Source organism: Mirounga angustirostris, unplaced genomic scaffold, assembly GCF_029215605.1.
Source record: "Mirounga angustirostris isolate CCGP_5_RB_7025 unplaced genomic scaffold, mMirAng1.0.hap1 SCAF_4, whole genome shotgun sequence".
In the NCBI taxonomy this organism is placed as follows: Eukaryota; Metazoa; Chordata; class Mammalia; order Carnivora; family Phocidae; genus Mirounga; species Mirounga angustirostris.
In genome coordinates this window covers 138,748,132-138,770,894 of record NW_026991712.1, presented here as the reverse complement: position 1 = coordinate 138,770,894, position 22,763 = coordinate 138,748,132, and the positions used below count along the sequence as shown (strand labels likewise).

The window sequence follows — 22,763 nt, the reverse complement described above, 5'->3', positions numbered from 1 at the left end:
GAGGTGATTGATTCCAGAGTTTGGAAAAGGTCTGGGAGGTTAGAGTCAGCTGGCCTCTGGAGGAAGAACAGAGTTTTTGGTTCAGAAGGAGTTTGTGCTTGCACTTTATTTGAGAACAGTTTTAGTTTGTTGGCACGGCGGTGCCGTCGGTATAGTGGTGTCCTGTGCGGATCCATTAGAAACAAAGTCCGGGGTGGGGGGCGCCTGGGTGGCTCAGTTGGTTAAGCGACTGCCTTCGGCTCAGGTCATGATCCTGCAGTCCCGGGATCGAGTCCCGCATCGGGCTCCCTGCTCGGCAGGGAGTCTGCCTCTCCCTCTGACTCTCCCCCTCTCATGCTCTCTCTCTATCACTATCTCTCTCAATAAATAAACAAAAATCTTAAATAAAAAAAAAAAAGAAAGAAACAAAGTCCGGGGTTTAGAACCCAGTATGGATACAGGTGTCAGTTTTATAATTTAAAATTTAATTTAAAATTTATAATTTAAAATTTTATCCCCCCCATGTAAGATAGTTTTTTTGTTTTTTTTTTTTTCAGCAGTTTGATTAAAAGCTCTTCCTTTGAATCCCCCCTTCTCTCAAAGGATCGAAACATGATTCTGGGCAAGCATGGGTTCTTTGTGAACCCTTCAGACTCCGTGGCTGTCATTGCTGCCAACATCTTCAGCATTCCGTATTTCCAGCAAACCGGGGTCCGAGGCTTTGCCCGCAGCATGCCCACGAGTGGGGCCCTGGACCGGTAGGTCTCCATTCCCTTGGCCCTCACCAGGCTCTTCTCCCCTTGCAGCTAGGACATCTGAGGCATAATATGTGCTTTTTATTTTATTAAGCATTTTTTATTGAAGTACAATTAATATACAGTGTTTTATTAGTTTCAGGCACACAACATTGATTCGGCAATTCTGTGTATTACTCAGTGCTCACCACAATAAGTGGAGTCCCCATCCGTCACCATACAGTGTTATTGCAATGTTACCGAATGTGGTCCCTACGCTGTGCTTTTCATCTCTGAGATGTGTACCTCTTAATCCCCATCACCTGTTTCACCATCCCCTCATCCACCTCCCCTCTGGCAACCACAAGCTTGTTCTCTGTATGTAAGAGTAGGTTTGTTGGTTTTTTTGTTTTTTCTGTTCCACATATAAGTATTTATTTTATGAAGGAATGAGTGGGTTTTTCTGGATTAGATGTTCCCTCTCTGTGCTTCCTTACGACCCTGTGCTTCTTCCATTCCAGCACCTACCACCTTGTTCCGATAGCTTGTTTGCTTACCTTTCTGCCCTGCTAGACTACAAACTTCTACAGAGAAAAGACTGTCTTATTCACTAAAGTATATACCATGGTATGCCTGGCACATAGTAGGATACACACATACACCCCTTTAAAAAAGGAATGACTGAATGTTACTGAAGAAATGAATGGATGGCAGCCCCACAGTACTGAAGACATCACTCTGGAGAACCATCCCTGTCCTTTAGCAGGTGTGCACAGAGTTTGAGTGAAAGAGCAGTTTGAAGGAAGATCAGTATGTCAAAGAACTTCCAAGTCCATCCCTCGCTGGGTGCCCATCCATACACAAACACAGTAAATGTTCATTTATCCAAAATCCAAATAAACAGAAAGCTCAAATAGTTAAGGAAAATTATATTCAGTTTTTATGAGAAAGGACCCAGTGACAATAAACACTTGGTATCTCAGATTTGCTTATTTGTTTATTTATTTATTATATATCCCCTCATTTACAAAGGCTTTAAGGTGGCTTGTGTGACCACATCTGAAACAATTAAAAAATATAAGTAATACATAGTAAATGGGGACTAGGGAGAATGTTAATTAGAACATATTAGGTGCCCAGTAAATGTTTGCTGAATGAATGGATAAGGAATGAGTGAATAAATAAAAGGTCAAGGTCAGAGAAGAAAGCAGAATGGATATATCTAGGTTCTCTAGTAATAACTGATGTTTATTGAACATTGCCTTGTGCTAGACATGAAGTACTCTATGTTTTAAATCATTTAATTCTCAAACCAACCTCATGAGGTCAGTGCTATCTATAACCCCACTTTACAGGTGGGAAAACGAAAGGACAAAGAAGTAATGTAGTTTCCCCAAGGTCACCCAGCTAGTAAATGGCTGAGTCAGAATTTGAACCCAGAACCATTGCTCCTTAATTGGGCCCAGCTGGGCCATGTAGTAGTTTCCTACTGTGGGGGAGAGAAGGGGGAGGAGTATGTGTTAACTCAATTAGTGCTAACTTCCCTTCAGCTAAGAAGAAGTTAATATTCATAAAATATTATGAAGATAATATTCACAGAATGGTTTATAGTCTTAATTGATCCTCACAGCAATCCTTGTCCTAAAGAAGAGGAACCCAAAGGTCAGAGAGGTTAGCCATCTTATTGAGGACCTCACAACTAAATCAGAGCTAGAATTAGAACCTGATGCTTCTGCCTCCACGCCCTGCAGCTGAAACCCTGTGAGCTGGTTTCGGCCAGGCTGTTGTAATTAGACCTAGCAGGTCCTGAAATAACTTCCGTGTCATCCAAGAGCAGTTTAATTCTAGTTTTTGGAAAAATTGATAATCCACATATAGAATCACAATAGAAATAACTCATTACCCAGGTAAAAGTTTATTGTACTCTCAGCTTTCAAGCTTATAGATTTAATTTTCTTCAGATGTTAGAATCTATATGTGACATTGCTTTGCAGTAAGGCGAGCATTCTGGAAGGCAGAACTTATTAAAACAGTGAGTGAAATGTAGATTAGTCTTCCTTTTCAGAGGGAAAGTGATCTTAAAAAAAAAGGTCATTTAAAGGTTCTAGTCTACAGATATATAGGAAGGAGTAAAAGACGTGTTGGAGGGGACAGGGGACCAAGGAGCCGTGTGGGGAAGTTGGTACAAATGGGAGACCCCCTGGACACTGTCCTTTCTGGGCCTTCTGGTGAAATGAAAGGAGCATTGACCGAGCAGCTGAATAGCAGGCCATTGGTCATCCTGGCTCTGGGACCTGAGGTTGGTCACATAACATCCTAGACCCTGTTTCCTTTTCTGTAAAATGGTGGCCTCCTAGACCCAATATTCTATGATTCTGTGATGTGAAGTGCATCAAAACATCATTCTTTTGTTCTTGATGGAATGCTGATAGAGGCAGTCTGTATCCAAAACACATTGGGTTTAAATAGCCTCAAAAATAGCCTTGCACATTTTGCTACTGTTGTTCCTTCTAAGATATTAAACTCAGTGACCTGAATTAATTCTTCCTTCTTCCTCTTTTACCCCGTCTTCTGACTCCACGTATAATAGCCCATTGTGCACAAGTTTTCTCCTACGATTTTCCACCCATCTTAGAATTATGTGTACCTCTGAGCAGTGCTAAATGGGACCCTTGATTACAATAACGGTTGCTAGTTTCCCTCCCTCACATGGCTAAGCTAACAGTCCTGCTGTGATGTAACTTTGATTTCATGCCTTTGAAGGGTGGCTCATGCTACAAAGATCGCTTTGTACGAGACCCCAACTGGCTGGAAGTTTTTCGGGAATTTGATGGATGCAAGCAGACTGTCCCTTTGTGGGGAGGAGAGCTTCGGGACTGGTAAGTGCGTGGGCCCCGTGCTACCGTTTCCTTTCCTGTAAACACGACTTGCGGAACGCTCTGACTGCTAAGGCAGGACTGAAATAGCACCAGTGGCCGATGTGTCCTAAATCAAGATGCAGTTTATTTATAACAACCCTGATGAAGTGTACACATTTGAAAAGCCGTGAGCGTGCTTAGCCGAGGAGGGCTAATTTTACTTCCAGAGGATCACATCCACAGAGACAGGAAGTTTGGGAGCCCCCTCGGGCGGCACGGTCACTGAGTCTGTAGAGATTAAACAGAGTGATAAACATGTGTTTCTTCCCTCCGTGGCCAAGGAAACTTTTATAAATGTTTTCCTTTCTGGGAAGAAATATGGTGGAGCGAGTCAGTTTTTCATTTTTATTTAAAAGGAGGTTGCAGCACAGCATTAAATCTTTCTCTTTAACAGGCCCAAGTTTGCTGTAGCAACAAGTTATGATTCATTAAGGTTAAATGAAAGGAGGCCATTAGGGTGGAGGGAAGTTGCTAGGTGATCAAGAAATTAAAAATTTGTCCTTGGGGCACCTGGGTAGCTCAGTCGTTGGGCATCTGCCTTCGGCTCAGGTTATGATCCTAGGGTCTAGAGATTGAGCCCTGCATCGGCCTCCCTGCTCAATGGGGAGTCTGCTTTTGCCTCTCCCACTCCCCCTGCTTGTGCCCTCTCTCTCCCTCTCAAATAAATAAATAAATAAATAAATAAATAAATAAATAACACAGATGTCTGCATAAATTGTTAGTATGATGAGGGAGGGGAACGTGGTAGGCTGGGGGACCTTTCAGGACCCTTAGACCCTACTTTCTGTGCTCTCCCCCCTCCTCTCTGCCTGTCCAAATGCTGACCTGAAGTCCTACTTCCATGACCTTCCCTACTGGCTCACCCTACGGACGTCAGTATCTCACCTCTCTAAACCTCCATTCAGGCATGTGGCCCTTTTCCATGTGTTGGTCTCCAGCCAGGTTGCAAGGTACTTCACTGGCTGAATTTCTTCTCCTCTTAGTCTTTTTATCCAGTATTTTGAAGTAAAAGGACTGATCTTGGTCCTTCAGTACGAAAGCAAAGCAAAGATCGAAATCTAGCCTTCTATAAGCCTTGTAACTGAGTCGCAATTCATACCTGGTTAAAGAGAATAGAATGCTGATTTTATTTCATTTCCTACAAGTCCAGGCGTAGGGTGGGTAGAATGAGCTGGTAAATTTGAGACACCTGTATACAAAGTTCTCAGAAATGTAATGTCCTTGAGGGAGTGGTAATGTTCCTTGGGAATGAATTGACTTGATAGAATTGGAGGATATAAGATAGATGGATGCGTCTTGGGATTGAACAGTGTCCACGAAGAAAACTTGGTGGTTTCCCAACGTTCTGTGTCTTCGGTCAGAGAATACAAGGCTTAGCCCTATCCTACTTCATAAAATATGGATGATGCCATGTTACTCCGTGGGATACCAGATGAATGCCCATGAACCCATGAGGTGGTCTTATTCCATGAAATACTGCCCCCCCACCAATGTTATCAAGTGCAGGCTTGCTTTCAGTCGATCTTTTCTATGGATGCAGTTGTCTTTGAAAGCAGGGATCATGTCTTAACCTTTGGTTTCCTAACCCCCTGTACCTGTATCAGTGCTGAGCATAGTGAAAGAGAGAAAAGTTTAGAACAAGGTTTCCTGGGATGTTTGGGTGTGTGGAAGGATACTAATTCCAGGAGAGGGTTCTGAGTTCAGCAGAGATTGGAAAACTTGGACCACAGCTCTCTGCCTTGGATATTCATAATGATACTAGCATTCGAAGATTCCAAACATTCTACTGTAAGGAATCCTGTTTGTACAGTTTTACCTAAACATAGTTAGCTGCATCTCTCTCTCTCTCTGTGCCTGTGTGTATGGTATATCTAGTGACATCTTGCCCCACAGATCTGTGTGGGAAGCACTGGGCAAGGTGGGTGCCAAGCCTGGAGCCATGTAGGAGTCCCTGATGTGGACTGGCTGAGAACACACGTGGGGACAGCATAGCACAAGGGGCTCCTCTCACGTGACAGGGCTTCACCTCTTGGAAGGCAGCTTGCAGGTCCTCTCCTCTCCAGCTACCTATCCTTACTTCCCCTGCTCATTCCTCACTCCACATTGTTTGTATACCCAGCACCAGCTTCTCGATGCTTCCAAGTTCACCGTTGCCTCTTAGATCATGTGCAGAACTGAGCCCAAATCCATGTGTGACCTAACTGAGAAGTAAAGACTAGAGTGGGGTGATTATTTCTAGAGAACTGGGCCCTGTGCTTTTTTGGAAATAACTTTCACTTATGTTAGCTTTCAGGACATTTCTTAATACTGTTTATCCCATATAATGTTGATAATTAAGCCCCTTTAAGTTTTTACTCAGGAGAATTTGCCAAGAAAATTTGTCGTTCACGTTACATTTGAGGGATTGATTTATTTGAACCTGGGCATTAGAGTTTAAATTATTTCTTGTTAAAGTTTTTTCCTCTTTATTTATTTATGAACCCATTCAAATACTAAGTGCCAACCATGATTTTATCGTCCCTTTGTGTAAGACTGTTGAATCACAGGCCTGTACCTCTGAAACAAATAATACATTATATGTTAAAAAAGAAAAAGAAGAAGATAGTAGGAAGGGAAAAATGAAGGGGGGGAATTTGGAGGGTGAGACAAACCATGAGAGACTATGGACTCTGAGAAACAAACTGAGGGTTCTAGAGGGGTGGGGGGTAGGGGGATGGGTTAGCCTGGTGATGGGTATTAAAGAGGGAACATACTGAATGGAGCACTGGGTGCTATACGCAAACAATGAATCATGGAACACTACATCAAAAACTAATGAGGTAATATATGGTGATTAATATAACATAATAAAACAAACAAACAAAAAAAAAACAGAGAGACTGCATCAAGAGAATAATCCGCAAACTTCTTTCTCTTTGAAAAAAAGAAAATTGTTCTGTAATGTTTCTGAAACAACCATTTTGAAAACCAAGCTGCATAGCTCTGAGTCTCTACTGCTGTGAGTGAGTCGCAGCTGAAGTTATTTAACTGAACTTGTGCTCTCCTTGCTTATAGAGGAGTTCATCTCCACCTGCTAGTCCCTTGCTGGTGAGTGCTTCCCGCAGTTTCTTTATAGAGTTTCTCAGGGCGGATGTTAGTGACTACACAAGCTTTGCAGTATTTCAGTTCTGTAGCTTCATTGAGTACAGGGTCATTTATTTCTGTATTTTTCTGGGTGAGAGCAGAGGCAGTTTCTCAGGAAAGCCTTCCTAACCTTCCACGGTGGGTCCACTCCCCTTTTTATTGGCTCTCATGGCACACACACTTCTCCTTTGTTGCATATATTACAGCCGTAATTTTAAAATTACTTACGATTACTTGATTAACATCAAGGCTGTAAGTTCCGTGAAGACAGGAATCATGTCTGTCTTATTCTCCATCAGATCCCCAGAGCCTCCTATAAAGGCTAGGGTGGAGTAGGGGCTCAGCAAACACTTGTTGAATAGGTGAGTGCATGAATACACTATTCACTTGACACCCTCCAGTTAGACAAACAGAATCCTGGTGTTGGCAACGAAAAGACTTTAAAAGTCATTCGGTGTGATTGCCTGCGTGTTGTTGGAATCATAGTTGGCAGGCAGTGCTGTTCGACTTCAACACCTGCCTCGGTGGAGAATCCTTACTTGACCTCTTTGAGTGGTCTGTGACTCTTCTGGGGACTCAACACCATTCCCACTCCGTAGTCCAGAGTTGGGGACCCAAGGTCTTTGTGAGAACAGATGAGCTTTTATAAAGGAAAAGTTTACTTGCAAAGAGGTGCGAAGGAGTCAGACTTCAGAAGAACCGGCTCACCCAGTAAACCACCAGCATTTCAGAGCACAAGCTGTGATGTTATTAATGTTACCAAGCATACATTAGTCTGTCCATGATGGAGGAACAGCAATGGCCTCTCAGGATTATCATAGCCATGGAGGCTAGGACACTTCCTCATGCATCAGTGTTACAGATGCCAGAGTAAAGGGACTCAGAAATGGGCACCAGAACTGGACAGGCTGAACCTATTATTTTTGGTTGATCTCATGATGCAAAATTATTCCCCCCCCCCAACTGTGGATGATGATATACATGTTTACACACAATGGCAGAGGGCGAGGTGCTGTTCTGTCCCATCTTGAATTTGTTGGGAAATTGGGAAGGCAATAGAAAGTGAAGTCCCGAATAGAATAGAATGTCACTGCTTTTGAAACTCTTCCTCAGGAAAATGGGGGGGCTTGGGAAAGAGGGATAGGAAACCATTTAAGATGAACCTGGTATCATATAGAAATATGCCAGTAAATTATGATCTGGCCGGGCCTAGAGGTTAGTAACAGTTTTTCCTGTTTCATCTTTAAAAGGTTTTAGCGATGATGCATCCTACGGGAGTGATGACTTGAAAAAGTTGAGCATTGATGCTTTGCAAATTTCTTTTAATTTTAATTTCTTCGGAAAAGTTTTTCATGTTTGTACTTCTTTTCATTGACTCATTCCTCAAATGTTTATTGAAATTTAACTGCATCCCAGATACTGAGTGAGTCTCTGGGGGGGTCACGATGCATATGGTCTCGTGCAGGGCTCTGTAGAATCCGCATTTGGGGCAAGAAGTCAGACCCTGGCCAGGTAATTACAAGTGTGCAAAATGATCAGTGATGAAGTACAGGGGGGCCCTAGGAGCTTTATTGGCAGGGCACAACCTGGTTCTATGGTGTAGGGCATTAGACTTTCTGTCTGGTTCTCTGCACATTCTGATTTGCACAGCTCTTGAGTACATTTTCCTATAGGTAAAGTCCCCATGGGAAAGTTAGAATAGCCCGTCTCTGGAGATTTCCCAGACAGAATACCTTATTGATATGCTGAATATCCCACTAAAATTAGGCTGACAACCTCATAATAACTAACTCAGTTAAACTATTACCTGCATGTCTGTCTCCCTCACCTCTGTGTTTGTGCTCATCTGTGAGGACAAGTAACATGTCTTCTTATTCATCTTGGTGTTTTCTCATGTACTTGGAACATGGTAGGCACTGATTCGTAGTTGTTGAGCACACAATGGAGTATGGGTTAAGACATGGCTCCTGCCCGTCAGGCGCTTACTATATTCCTCCAAAGGAAACAGTTCCAGGGGCAGTCGCAAGGCAGTACACGGTTCACTGCTAAAGGGAAAGTCTGCGGGTGGCTGGGGGAGAGGCCCTGAAGGCTGGAGTGATCTGGAAAAGGCTTCCTGAGGAGCTTACCTGTCCTTTCAGAGTAAGTTCATTTGTGCAGTAAAAGCCAAAGAGGACGAGACTGTGGACAGAGCAGGTCTGCTACACCTCCCAGCCAGTCAGCTGGGGTCTGACCATTCCTGGGGCCAACCCTTATTGACGGCGTGCCAGGCACCAGCCAGGGATATACCTCAGAGTCGAGGTGAGTTAAGAACAGACAGGGTATGATAGAGTAGGGGTGAGCATGGAGAGCAACAAGAAAGCCGTCCTGAGTTGGGGTTGAAAGTAATTGCAGGAGATGTTAGCCAGGCTAATAGATATATATGGAGTGGATATTTTCAGGCAGAGAGAATAGTGTGTTTAGAAGACCAAAAGGGAGGGATACCTGGGTAGTGCAGTTGGTTGAGTGTCTGACTCTTGGTTTCACACTCAGCAGAGTCTGCTTGTGTTTCTCTCTCTCCCTCGCCTTCTGCCTCTCCCCCACTTTCTCTCTAAAATGGGTAAAATGAATCTTTAAAAAAAAAAAAAAAAGAAGACCAAAAGGGAGCTAAAGATAGGCAGAGGAACAGAAAGACAGAGAGACATGACAGACAAATGCAAGTGTTTTCAAACAACTCCATGTAACTCTTTTTCAGTTGCCACTTCCCCATCCTCAGACCTGTCACATGGCAGAGGCAGGCGCCCAGCACTCCCGAGATGCCCATACTGGTAAATGGAACCTAATCCCCAAACTGTTAGCTTTTGGCTCCCTCAGCAAGGGTTGACATTTTTCTGGGCTGAGGCCTGGAGTATGCCCTGACTGAGCTGAGTTTATACTTATCACAAGGTGCTGATTAGGCCGAAGTCAAGTGACAGGTGCTTGAAGATGCTGAAGGGGCAGAATTCCCAGGCACTCAGTTAGTCCCTGCACTGGACCAGGTAGGAAGAGCCCCAGTGCAGAGCCCACCACTGCCTTTGTATCAGCCTGGACTAGGGGTGCCTGCTGGCACTGTTTCCCTTTCCTCACAATTATTGGAGCATGGATTCTTTCCCTTTTTTTAAGTTAAAAGAAATGATACCAGTAATTCACATTCATGATAGGAAAATTAGATAGGGAAGAAGAGGAAAACACTATAATGTCACTGCCCAGAGAAAAGAGTGTACTGGGTTATATTCCATTTTCTTCACCAATGTGTACAGTTAAGAGATGTTATTTTTGAAAGCTTAATAAGGTAGTGGAAAGCACTCATTTCCCCCCAAAAGTTTCTTATTTTTCTCTTTATCCATAATGGTATTTTGCATTTATATAGTACTTAACAGTTCATAAATATTTCTACCCTCTATCAAAGTCTTACAATTGTGTGAGAAAGGTAACATTATCCCCATTTTACAGTCAAGGAAACTGAGACTTGGAAAATCAAGTTAATAAATAACAGAGTTTCAAATTCTGGTTTCGTGACTCTTTTTTTTTAAGATTTTATTTATTTATTTGACAGAGAGAAAGAGGGCGTGCAAGCATGAGAGGGGGGAGAGGCAGAGGGAGAGGAGGAGTAGGCTCTCTGCTGAGCAGGGAGCCCGATGTAGGGCTCGATCCCGGGACTCTGGGATCATGACCTGAGCCGAAGGCAGACGCTTAACTGACTGAGCCACCTAGGCGCCCCAAGTTTCATGACTCTTAAATATAAAGCATCTTCCATTGAAACAACTGCCATGACTGCAAAAGCAGCAACTTTAGAAACACACACACATACACCATTGCCTTTTTTTTTTTTACTCGTAGCTTGTCATCATTCATCAGAACCCTAAAGAAAACAAAATGTACCCAGACTTTTGGGGTGGCTCAGTCAGTTGAGCAACTGACTCTTGATTTCAGCTCAGGTCATGATCTTGGGGTCCTGGGATTGAGCCCCACGTTGGGCTCCGCACTCAGCGGGGAGTCTGCATGAGATTCTCTCCCTCTGCCCCTCCCCCAATTGTTCTAGCTCTCTCTCTCTCTCTTTAAAATAAAAGAAGTAAATCTTAGAAAGAAAAAGAAATGTACCCAAGTTTCTGAGTATTAGAGTTACCTAGAGTTTTGATTACATGAAGGTGCTTACTGAGAGTAGTCAGAATTTCCAGAGACTAGGGATCTTGCAAATGGAATAGAATATTTGTGTATGTTATCCAAGGCAGATATTTTGTTGATGATATTAGATGTGTGATTTAGTTATCTCCAAGTAACTTGGTCAGAGTTGGGTAAGATTTTTAGATTTTATTTTCATTTCCTCATAAAAGAAAAAGAATTCTTTACTTAGAACAGGAAAAACACAAAGGGACACTGCCCCTTATGCTTTCAGTCTGCCTCAAGAAATAAATAAATACAAAATAAGAAGAAAAAGAAAAGAAAAGGGAAGGAAGGAAGGAAGAAAAATACCCATGGGAGCCAGACAAATAATTTCAAGCTGTATATTTTTGTCACGAATTCTCAGTATATAGGGAAAGCTGCCAGAATCTTGCTGCTCAGGGTGAACTATTGCCAAAACATCATTTGCAAACACTGTAAGGGCCAGAGAGCTAATTTCTGGTCCTTGAGATAGCAATACAGGCAAATAAAAGTCCATAGATAATAAAATTAGGTAAACCAAAAATTTGTTACATAAAGTGCTAAGAGTGTTGCTGAACATCTCCAGGTTTTGTCAGCTTCCAGGTTCTGAGAACTATGGTTTCTAAAAGTGGTATTTTATTGAAGAGAAGATCGTTTGAAAGAAAAAATTGTGTGTTTTTGTGAACCAGAAAATGTTGTAGTAGGTTAATTAACTGACAAACTCATTCACTGCACTCCTGTACAGTTGTTTACCTATTCCATGTGCTAGCCTAGTCGTCAGACTTAGTTATAAGGATAAGTAAGAGATGTCTCTAAGAAATAGGTCAGAAGTGGGGTGAAAGACTCATAAATAGATGATCAAGGAAAATGGCACCACAGCAGAGGCATAGAGCAGGTCGCTGTAGGAGAAAAAGAGGGCACAGCTCGTACCTGCCTAGGGAAGCTGCGAACTAGTCCCAGACAGGACAGGACATTTGCGTTGGTCTGAAAGGATGAAAAGGGGAGGGAAACAAACTTAACTCATGCCTACTACATAGCCAGCCTTGTGAGATACTCTGATGTTCTCAGAAGAATAAGACCCAGTGGGAAGTCAAGAAGGGCACACAGGCACATAAAGAATTCTAGGCATGATGATGTCAAAGCATTATGGGCGAGGGATTGTACTGAGTCCTATTCGGAAGTCAGAAAGTAGCACTCCGCATGGTCCATGTGTGGTGTTTGTTTTGTTTTGTTTCATTTTTAGAATAAGGAAGATAAGGGCTGAAAAGGAGAGTTGTGTCCCATATCAGGTTCTTGGAAAAGGGTCTCCGTGCACGTTAAGCACATCCAGAGGCGCCAGTGTGTTAGTTTGGGTAAGGATTTTAGCAGGTACCCTAGAAGGGGACAGATGTGCCGTAGGTGATTTAACCAAACCCCTCTTAGTTAAAGAAAGATGTCCTAGATTGGAGTTGCTGGATCCACAAGTAGGTCCATTTTTAAGGCTTTGATACTTTTTGCCAAATTGCTCTCCAGAAGATTGTACCTCTCCCCGCAGTGGCATGCTAGAACCCCATTTCCCTTATACGTCTCCTGATACTAGGTGTTCTCATTTTAAAATCTGTGGCCATTTGCCAAGCAAGTAGCAGTTTCTTATTGTGGTTTTCATTTTAATTTCTTTTTTAAAAAATAATGCTAGCTTCTTATGTAATTGGGTACCTGTATTTATTCTTCGGTGATTGTCTGTTTGTATCCTTGCCTGTTTTTCTATTGGAGTTTTGCTTTCTTCTCATTAATATGTAAATTTTTTCTATATTGAGTTGCATTAAACATCTACTTTATATTGCAAATGTGGTTTTTTTTAAAGTTTGCCAATGGCCTTTTACTTTTACCTATTGTTATTTTGCTGATAGAAATGGTAATTTTTTAGTAGACAAATACATAGTTTTTTTTTCTTTTGTGAATTCTGAATTTACCTGTATCTGCCATCCCCAAGACTTAAAAAATATATTTATATATATTTTCTATTACACTTATATTGTATATTTATATCTGTATATATCTTTTATTTATATATATCTTTGAGGATTTAAAGATTTTCAGTTTTTATATTTGAATGTATAATCTATCTGGAAATCTTTTTGGTATGGTGTTTTATAGGGGAATAAACTGAATTTTTCAACTGTCTAGCTAGATATCTAAATACTACTTAAAAAGTAATTCATTCTTTTCCAACAGCCTTGAAGTGACACCCTTATCATATCTTCAAGTCACATATGTGTTTGGGTCTCTTTCTAGGTGCTCTCTTTTGTTCCACTAAGCTGCCAGGCTTTTAATTATTGGGTATTTATAATGGTCATGTTGTTTGTTTTTTTTCCTGCTCACATTTATGCTTTATAGTTGATATATCAAGTTCCACCAAATTATTCCATTGACATTTTTATTGGCATTTGCCATAAATATCTAAATCACTTTGGGAAATATCAACTTCTTTCCAATATTATGTTGCTTTGTTCCATATGTGGTTCCTTCCATGTATTCAAGTTCCTCAGTCAAGTTTTATGACTTGTTGGATTGGGTCTACATGTTTACTGTTGAGTTTAATCCCAAATGTTTTGGAGAAATCATGTTTCTCATAGCTGCTTGTTGCCCGTTGGCCAGGTTCTGACCACATCCGTGAGAAGGATGGACTCTGGGCTGTCCTTGCTTGGCTCTCCATTCTAGCCACCCGCAAACAGAGTGTGGAGGACATTCTCAAAGATCACTGGCAGAAGTATGGCCGGAATTTCTTCACCAGGTAAGTCACAGCCTGGGTGGGGTACGGAGGTAGGGTGGGGAAGTGGGCAGAGAGTTCTCATGTGTACAGATTTTTTCCTGTCTCTCAAGTGCTAATAAAACCCTAGTTCATCTAGCCTCTACAAATTGAGGGATTTTAAAATAATTCAGTTAGGGTCACCTTTTATGTTAGCCATAAAGAACGATGCTTAAAAAATTTAGTTAACATATTCGAAAGAATAAATGTTTTGTAAACCTTTTAAATGTACCTGCAGGTGAACATGATAATTGAGTTGGATTTGGATTCAGAAGAATGGGTTAGAATTTTATTTCTGCCCCTTAGTGGATTGGGAAGTCATTTAACCTCTCTCTAACAGAAAACTACTCTTTTTTTCTCATTTGTAGAAATGGAAATAACAGACTGCCATTGAGTGGATTAAATGAAATATGAGTCTGAAAGTGTTTTATAAACTCTGGGGCACTCAAAGTATGGAAACTTTTTTTTTCCTGAAATTATGGAAACAATTATGCTTAGTCTAAATCAGCTTTTCTGACTCATTAAAATATGTCCCCAAAGGCTGCATACTTGTCAATACTTCATTCATTGATTCAATACATATTGACTGTGTGCCTACTTTCTGCCAGCCGCTGGGGATTCAGCAGTGAACAAAATACTTAGAATACATAGTAATTCTTCTTTGCCACGCATACTTCTATTTTTAAAAGGCATTAATATTTTTTTTTTCCGAGAAGTGCTTTCCACTAATTTCAATTTGCCTTTCCCCCAGTAAGTGTAAAAATCTAACAAAATTTTTCCTAGACCTCACTATTCTAATTACTGAAAGGAAATATGAGAAAAAGGAGAGTAGATGAAATGCTTATCGATAAGAAATGCTTAGATGTAATTTCTTTGGGCCTCAGTTGCCTTTTTTATAAAATAGGTTGAGTTAAATTAGAGAATTTAAAAACTGTGTCACAGATTGAATAGTCCATGATCTCTGGATAGTCACACAAGAATTAAACCTTAAGCAGCTCAGCCTCCTTACTCAGAATCCTTTTATCAACTTTAGAGAAGTTCATTGCTGTCTTCCTGCTTCAAGTCATTCTTTTGAGGAAGGTATAAGTAATAACTGTCACATGGTACCACAGCAGGAGCCCTGGGAATGAAGGCAAGAATCTCTACCTTCTAAGAACCAGAAAATCCTGGTAATTCAGAACAGCAGTCGAGAACTCTCTAGAGCCTAGAATGTCATGCAGGCAGGACCACGTCTGTTTCTGTGCTTCATGGTATCACTAAACACCTCACTCCTAGTGACACCGTAAATATGCTTTGAATGAATAAATGAACAACGAGGTAACGACTCAATAGTAGCCAGAATGGAATAAGGTTGGGACGGTTTGTTCAGAGAAGGGGTCACTCTGGAATCAGTTAAAAGCCTCCATCTAAAAACCACTTGAACATATTTGTATTAATTTCAGATAACTGCTAACCAACTGTTGCAAATAAAGTCCCTAGAACCTGCATTTCTAGTTAGTTAAGACTCCATCCTACCCTCCATTTACTTAACAAAAGTGCTAGGCACTTTGCACACAGTGTTTCATGTCAGCCTCAAAACAGTTAGTGATAAGGCAACTGAGATTCTGCAAGATGAAGCCACTTGCTCATAGTTGCCCAGTTAGTAAGCAATGGAGGCTAGATTTGTAGCTCGTTCCGATGCCGAAGTCCAGATTCTTTCCATTATGCCTCTCTGTGCCTAGGATTTATAGAACACTTCCCTCAAATGCCCAAAGGTCACAGATGTAAAGCACAAACACCTGGTTGTAATTTCTTGCTGTTTATCATGTTAACTAGGGGAAAGAGCCGACTTCAAGATTAAGGGGACTGTTGTCCTTGATTCATAGAATCCCGGAGCTAGAACAGGTTGGCCTTAATTCCCCAGTATTTCTCATGTCTCAGAGGTGTCATCTTGCACATATCATATTTGTTTCACTATCACAAATAAATATAGACTCTGCTGTCTTGAGCCTCTAAAAAATAACTCTCTCGAGAGGGTGTGTGCCACTAGGTCAAGAAAAGCCACCTGTCAGCGTCTTTAACCTCATAAGAAAGAAGTCAAGAACAATTCTGGGAGTAATAATAAAAGTCATAGAATTTCTTTTGTGATTTTTTTTTTTTTTTTTTTTTTTTTTTTGCTTTGACCCTTTTGTGTCTACACCAGGCCTCCTCCGTCAGGGTGAACCCAAAACACTTTGGACCAGAATCCACCCTCAATGAAAGGACAGAGGTGCTTCAGATGTAAGGAGTTAGGGTTTGGCCCCTTCTGTCTGGTCAGTGAAAACTTGGCCTCACTTTAGGAAGCTCCTGTGGAGACTGGAACTCTCCTTCACCAAAATCTCAGCAGCCTCAGGCAGGTTCCAGACTGGGAACTGTCCCAGCGTTTATCCCAAAGAAGCTCCAGGAGTTTGAAAGAGAAGTGCCTGACTCATGGGCCTCTAGATGCAGCATCCTCTAGAGATAACATGGCATTTAATCCTCCCTCCTCAGGAGGCAGTGATTAAATGTTAGACAGAATCTCTCAAAAGCCTTTGAAGCTTCTAGAGCTTATTCTGTAGAAAAGCCAAGATGGGAGTTTTCTGCTTATTCAGAAGCTCCTAACCCTTCCCTGAAATCCTGCAAAGCCTTCCTTTCATCCCTGACCTGCTCCCTCCCCAGAGGCGAACAAGCACAGCCTTTTGCCAGCTTTTTCTGCAGTTAGGGGGTTTTGTGGGGAGGGCCAAACGAATGATGAAGAAGGAGGTAATCGACCTCGGGGTGATCCGAAGTCAGCGTGTGGGCCCCACCTTTGTGACTTCTTGCAGGTATGATTATGAGGAGGTGGAGGCTGAGGGTGCCAACAAAATGATGAAGGACTTGCAGGCCCTGATATCTGATCGCTCCTTCGTGGGGAAACAGTTCTCAGTGGGTGACAAAGTTTACACTGTGGAGAAAATTGATAACTTTGAATACAGTGATCCGGTGGATGGAAGCGTTTCAAGGAATCAGGTAGGAACGGATTTATGTGTATTGGGAGAGAGGCCTCAGAGCTTCATCTCTGAAATCTCAAGAGAAGAAAGTAAAAGGCCGCTTGATCATCTCTCCTTTGCTACCATTTTGTTTCTACAGTTGCTGGCTTTCTGCTGGGTCACACATAACTTGCAAATATACTTGTAGGGAAAATGGGATTTGCCTTGGTTCTGTGTACTCCCCTATGCCCTCATTCTGGGATTCTTAGCCTCCGCTCCAGAGGGTTTTTACATCCTCCAGAATCCTGTGCAAGACATTGTGTTGAATGCATGTGCAGAAAGGAGCCCTAGAATCTAAAGCTGAAGAGGTGAGCTACAGCCATAGATATCAAACCCCTTTTTTCTCTCAGGAGATGATAGCAGAATGTCAGCCATGAGAGTGGCATTATCATAGACCTTTCTCTGGTATATTCTGATTTCTTAAAAAAAAAAAAAAGAAAAAGAGGAAGAAGAAGAAGAAGAAAAACTGATGAGGCATTCCAGACTTAGAAATCGTAGCTGTTACATCCACAGCATGTGACATGCAGCCAGTCCTAACACAGCAAGACATCACAGTTGAGGACCTGGACCACGTCTGGATGGGGACAGAGCCGGTAGGGTTTCCCTCGTTGGGTGCCAGGGACCCACGGCTGCAGGCTGGGTCGGCCCTTGTGCAGGCTTCTCACAAACACCCAGGGCCCCGGGATCCTCTGGTTCTGCTGTTGTCACAGGCTGGACTCACCACTAATAATTTAGAGGCAGAGATAATAAAGAAGGGGATGTAAAATTCTTTTACAGCTTTCCAGTTTGCTTTCTCCTGACAGACCCAGATTTTTGGCCCAGTCCTTCTCAAGGCAGCTGACAGCTTTGAAGGAGGTGGACCGCAGGATTGATTTAATGTCTCTCTGGAGATGCAGGCAGTGGACGGGTGGCTGGAGCGTGGCCACAGCGACCCTCAGTGCCAGGAGTCTCCCATCCTCAAGATAGTAGCCCAGTGGGCTTTCTTCCCCATGCCTGTTCACCCTCTGTGGGAACTCTGGGTGCAATACGGATGATTGTAAGCGATGTCTGAGATAATTAGAAAAAGGCCAGGGGTAGAGTAGGTAGAGTAGGAGGTGGGTATGGAAGAGGGCAGGGTGGGGTCCACAGGATGGCAGAGCAGAAGTTTTGTAGAGAAGCCTTCAGAGAAAACAGGCGATTAGGGAAAGTGACCCCCAACTCTGTGCTACACCCAGCATCTGTGGGGCGGGGGGAGCTGAGCTATGTGTGGGAAGGGTGTGGGCATGAGCACGGTGCTGTCTTTGCACTCTGTGAGGAAGAACTCAACAGCTTCACGTTCCATAATCAGAGTCTGAGCGTTTAGATGGAAGGCCAGGTAGGAGGGAGAATCTTCCAGAGTAGATATAGCATCTGCCATCAAGTGGAAAGAATTCAGAAGCTTCAAGTTGAAGCTGTAGAGAGATAGACCAACCTTGTATGTTCCTAGAAGCAAGAAATGGTAAATGGGAGTTAACGGTATCCTCCCTGTGATGACGGAATCGGGAAGGTACTGCGTGCATTTCATCTGCTGTCTTCACTGCTGAATGGCACGATTAAACACTGGACAGGATTTGGTGACAAATAGCAGCTGAGGAGCAGTGTCTCTCCTTCTGGTTGGTCTTTGACTTTATGTGAAGTTCTTCTTCGTATAGAAGAATGACAGGCTCACAAAGCCTAGAGAGTTCTCAGATAACTGTCTTGCTGACCCTTCCTACCTCAGGTGGCAGAATATCTACCCAAGAATCTTCAACCTCAAATCCCCTGAAGCAAGAAGATTATTGAGGACAAGAGATGCTGCCAGGGAGGGAAAGAAGAAGGCAGCAGGGGGTTGGGGGCATGGGTTTGGCACGGCGCCCACAGGGACCCTGCTTTGAGTCCTCAGGCATTGAGGGGAGAGTGATCACTGGATCCTGCTTGCTAGGTTGGGAATAGCTGGCTTCGTCTGGGGCATGTGGCCTCATGTTTTCTGTTTGAGGCTCTCTATTGGTGTTTTGCAAAGAGTTCTTCCTCTCATCTGTCTGGAATCTCTTCTGCTCTGGTTTCAGCCCATTCTGTCCATGTTTTCCTCCTGATCTGGGGATCAAATTTCTGCATCTAGTGACTTACTTGTTGACCTATTTATTAGACTTCAAACTGGAATGGTTAGTCCATAAATTACAGGGGAGTGGGGAGAGGAGGGGAGGGCAGGCCTGTGTCATCCAGCACCACTGCGCCCCGGATCACATCTCCCACCTGACCCTGGGCATGCTTCCTACCCACCCCCCCCGCCCCGCCCATGAGCTCAGCCCCCTTTGGCAGGACACAGTGACAGGCCAACCACGGCCGACTCATGGGGCTTAACTGCTGCTGTTTATCAAGGATCTAATCCTCCAATTGATCAAGTATGGATGAAATTGGATCTCCAGACAAACCCCTTGTAATTTGCCAGCCTTCGGTTTCCCTTCCAGCAAGTGGGGAACACATCTCTGCTTACCTTCTCCAGGGCTTGCGGCTCCTTTTTGCAGATGGTTCTCGCATCATCTTTCGACTGAGCGGCACGGGGAGTGCCGGGGCCACCATTCGACTGTACATCGACAGCTATGAGAAGGACACTGCCAAGATCTACCAGGACCCCCAGGTAATGCCCAAGCCCTGTGTCCTGATGAGTTAGTTCTTTCCGTTGGAGGGAATGATAGTGGTTGTACAGAGTCTGTGTTAATACAACCCATTTCTCCAGTGGTCAAACGTGTGTTCGCTTTTCTCCATGTCTCCTTCGGTACCTCACAACAACAGTGATAGCTAACCATTATCTCAGTATTTTCTCTGTGCCAAGCTCTGTTCTAAACCCATTACCCAAATGGATATACTCACTGAAGTCTCAAATGAGGTAGACTCTATTATTATCCCTCCTACAGTAAAGAAACAGGGAAAGGTTAAGTGGCAGCTAACAGGGTCACGTGCCTGCTGAGCAGCAGAGTCAGGATAACTATTCTTTCAATCAGCCCCTCTTCTGGCGTTCTGGTCTGTCACTGGTCATTTGCCACTTTGCTTGGTCTGATCGCCCGTTCTGGAAGAGCACACGCTGGTTCTAGATTTGGTGCCGGGGCAGAGAGTTTCATGACCCAGCAACAAAGGTCTATATGGGAGAGTCTGCAGACTTGCAGCCTGGTGGTTTGGGCTCCCAGCCCTACCCAAAGGGTCTCTGGAAGTCTGTGAGTGAGGAGGGACCCTGGAGCCAGGGGTGGGGCAGAGAACTTGGAGGACAGCCACCCCAGGGGAGGAGCCAAGGAGAGGCAGTGACACACAGGGGACTTTCACCCTGTTTGTTCCTCACACAATGGACTTGACAAATGCTCCCTGAGAGATCCACAGCCAAAGGAGTGTAGGAGCTGTTGTGGTCCCTTAACCCTTTCTTCAGGATTCGTAACACACACTGCACCTTAAGGGCTCTGAGAAAACTCACAGTGGAGACGCCCTGCTTAAGTGGCATTTCACTGTGCTTATTATCCCACAAAGCCTTTTTTCTTCTAACATCTAATTAAAATCCGAGGAAACTCACTTGAAAAGCCTTGGCATAGCGGTTTTGAGCATAAATTTTGGATGTAGAAAGATCTTGTTTTCAGTTCAGTTCCTGCCACCTGAGTAGCTGTGTGTCTGTGGGCAAGTCGTTTCCGTGCCCTGAGCCTTGGTTTCTGGTAGAATACTACCTACCGCTTCGAGTTACTATAGGGATTTAAGGAGACAAGGGATGCAAAATTCTAAACATTGCGCCTGGCACATAGGATTACCTTTGGAGAAAGTGTGGCTCTTATAGTTCTTTTTATTACAAAAAGAAGGAGCTCTATGGGAGCAGGCTTCCCTCTTACATTTTTTACCGTGGCTAGACTCCAGTTTCAGTCATTGCCAGATCTCTGTCATGCTGTAGGTATCCCTAAAACTTAAACCAAAGGCGGCGGTGTCTGAGTTGTAGACCCACAGTATAATAGAGCAAGAGGAAAAGAAGAAGGGAATTGGGTTCTTTTGTCTTAGTATCAGGCACGTGATAGACATAATGAATGAACGAAAGGTAAGTTTCTTTGAACCATAGTCCTCAGGAGGTGGGAGGGAAGTGGGGAGGGAGGGGGGAGGGCTCTGGAGGGGATGAGGTACCCGCAGTGCCGGGATGTGTCACCGTTCCAGCTAGGAGATGCCTTCCCTTACTCTGGAGCTACTGGGCCTTGGCCTCAGCACTTTCTGGGACTGTTGGAGCCCCAGGGGGAATGGCAGGTGGTGTGGTTAGCGTGTGGAGTTGCTTCTCCAGCTTTCAGCCAGGAATAATGAGTTGGTGGAGATTAAAAGGAGGGAAAGCAATGGTGGGCAGTAGGAAATGAACTACTCTTGGCTCTGCCCTTGAGGCATTTGGTTAAATCACTTCATCTTTTTGGATATCAGTTTTCTCATGTGTAATGTGGGCAGTTTAGCTAGATAAGTGGTTTTTTAAAAGAATTTTCATTAAAAAATATTAAACAATATTTATATTTATAAATATATTTCTAAAATACTTATATTATCCTGCAGCAGCAGAATTCTTTTATTTTTCCCCCTAAGTGAGAGGTAGTTGGGAGGGTAGTGTTGTTGCATTTTGAGAAGATCTCTTTGGGGACAGGGTAGGCAACAAATTAGAGGATGCAGAAGTGAAAGTAGAAGCACCATTATTCCAGGTGAGAAAGAGAACGTTGACTTAGCGACATCTATAGCCCCAGGTTGGAGAGAAATGGCGCACGTTGAGGGATACTTAGAAGGTAAAAGCCACTTAGGCTGGCTAATAGATTGGACAAGGGGAATGTGGGAGAAGAAGGGGTCAAGAGTTACTCTTAGTTGTTCATTAGCTTTAGATGGTAGACTGCAGTGTTGAGTCACTGAGATAGAGAATGCTGGAAGCAGATTTTAGGGGAAAGAACACATCTTTGAGCTTTAGACTTGCAGAGTCTGAGGAACCTTTGGAATGTGGGAGGAGGCAGTCAGACATGTGGGTCTTGGAGGCCATCTGAGGGCGGGAGCTATGACTCTGTGTCTAGAGAAAGTAATGGAAAAGGTTCTCTTTGTGTCTCCTTCAGGTCATGTTGGCCCCCCTTATTTCCATTGCTCTGAAGGTGTCCCAACTCCAGGAGAGGACAGGACGCACTGCGCCCACCGTTATCACCTAAGAAGACAGGCCGGATGCGGTACGTCCGTCTTCCCCAGGACCCTCCAAGTCATCTGATTGAAGAGCATGGACACAAACAAAATGTATCCACCCAGGCTTTGTAGGATTTGGTTTTTCCACTAACCAGTTGTTGATGAATGGCACGTTAGTGCGACATTGCCTGTTGAGATGCCCTGTGGGAAAGAGAAAGTGGACCCAGGGGCTTTTGCTAATGTCACTCCCTTTCATGCCCTTAGGCCCTGCTGCTGTGCAGGCATTTGTCTCCCTAGCACCAGCTTCTGCTCACTGCAAAGTGAGATGGAGGCTGAGCAGCAGCTAGTGAGGCCATTTCTCATGCTTAGGATGTGCCGATGAAATGACAGCGCAAACTCCCTTCTCTTTGGTGAATTCTTCCCCCATTAACTGTTTACATGTGATCCAGCAAAATGCGATTTCTGGTGCCTTCTCTCCAATCAGTTCGTTCCTCAGAGTGAGACGTACTCATCTACAGATTTCTGCCTTGTTTTGCAACATAGTCCCACACAGATATTTCGGGATATTAAAGCAAAATAAGCCACTATTTCTTGATGTCTTTTTTTTTTTCTTAACTGCAAAATGCTCTTCCACTTTCAGAAAAAAAATAGGCTTTTTTTAAAAGGAGGTATTGTATTTTGTTTGGATGTCCCAGCTAGAAGACAAAATGTTGTCTGCACTAGGTTTAAAATCCTTGTACTCAAGAACTGTAATTTCAAATCTTAAGCAGGGTCAAGAACTGTAATTTCAAATCTTAAGCAGGGTCAGCTGAGCCCTGGATCCATCCGAGGTACATAAGTAAGCTCAACATGGTTAATTTGGATGAGGGAAAGCAAGATGATT

At 43.3% G+C, this 22,763-nt stretch overlaps 1 protein-coding gene across 4 annotated transcripts in view; it reads left to right on the top strand.

Moving 5' to 3' along the window:
• The window catches only part of PGM1 (phosphoglucomutase 1), a 62,640-nt gene extending 40,173 nt beyond the window's left edge, over positions 1–22,467 (top strand). For 3 of the 4 annotated variants that reach the window (XM_045897502.3, XM_045897505.3, XM_045897501.3), the window contains exons 6-11: positions 583–737; positions 3,477–3,592; positions 13,550–13,685; positions 16,523–16,706; positions 19,227–19,361; positions 21,820–22,467. In XM_045897502.3, the coding sequence (XP_045753458.2) occupies positions 583–737; positions 3,477–3,592; positions 13,550–13,685; positions 16,523–16,706; positions 19,227–19,361; positions 21,820–21,909 (816 nt within the window). In that variant the 3' untranslated portion in view covers positions 21,910–22,467. Of the gene's footprint in view, positions 1–582; positions 738–3,476; positions 3,593–13,549; positions 13,686–14,068; positions 14,216–16,522; positions 16,707–19,226; positions 19,362–21,819 lie in introns of those variants that run through there. The other variant, XM_045897503.3, reaches the window with a different exon arrangement.
• The last annotated feature ends 296 nt before the right edge of the window (positions 22,468–22,763 follow it).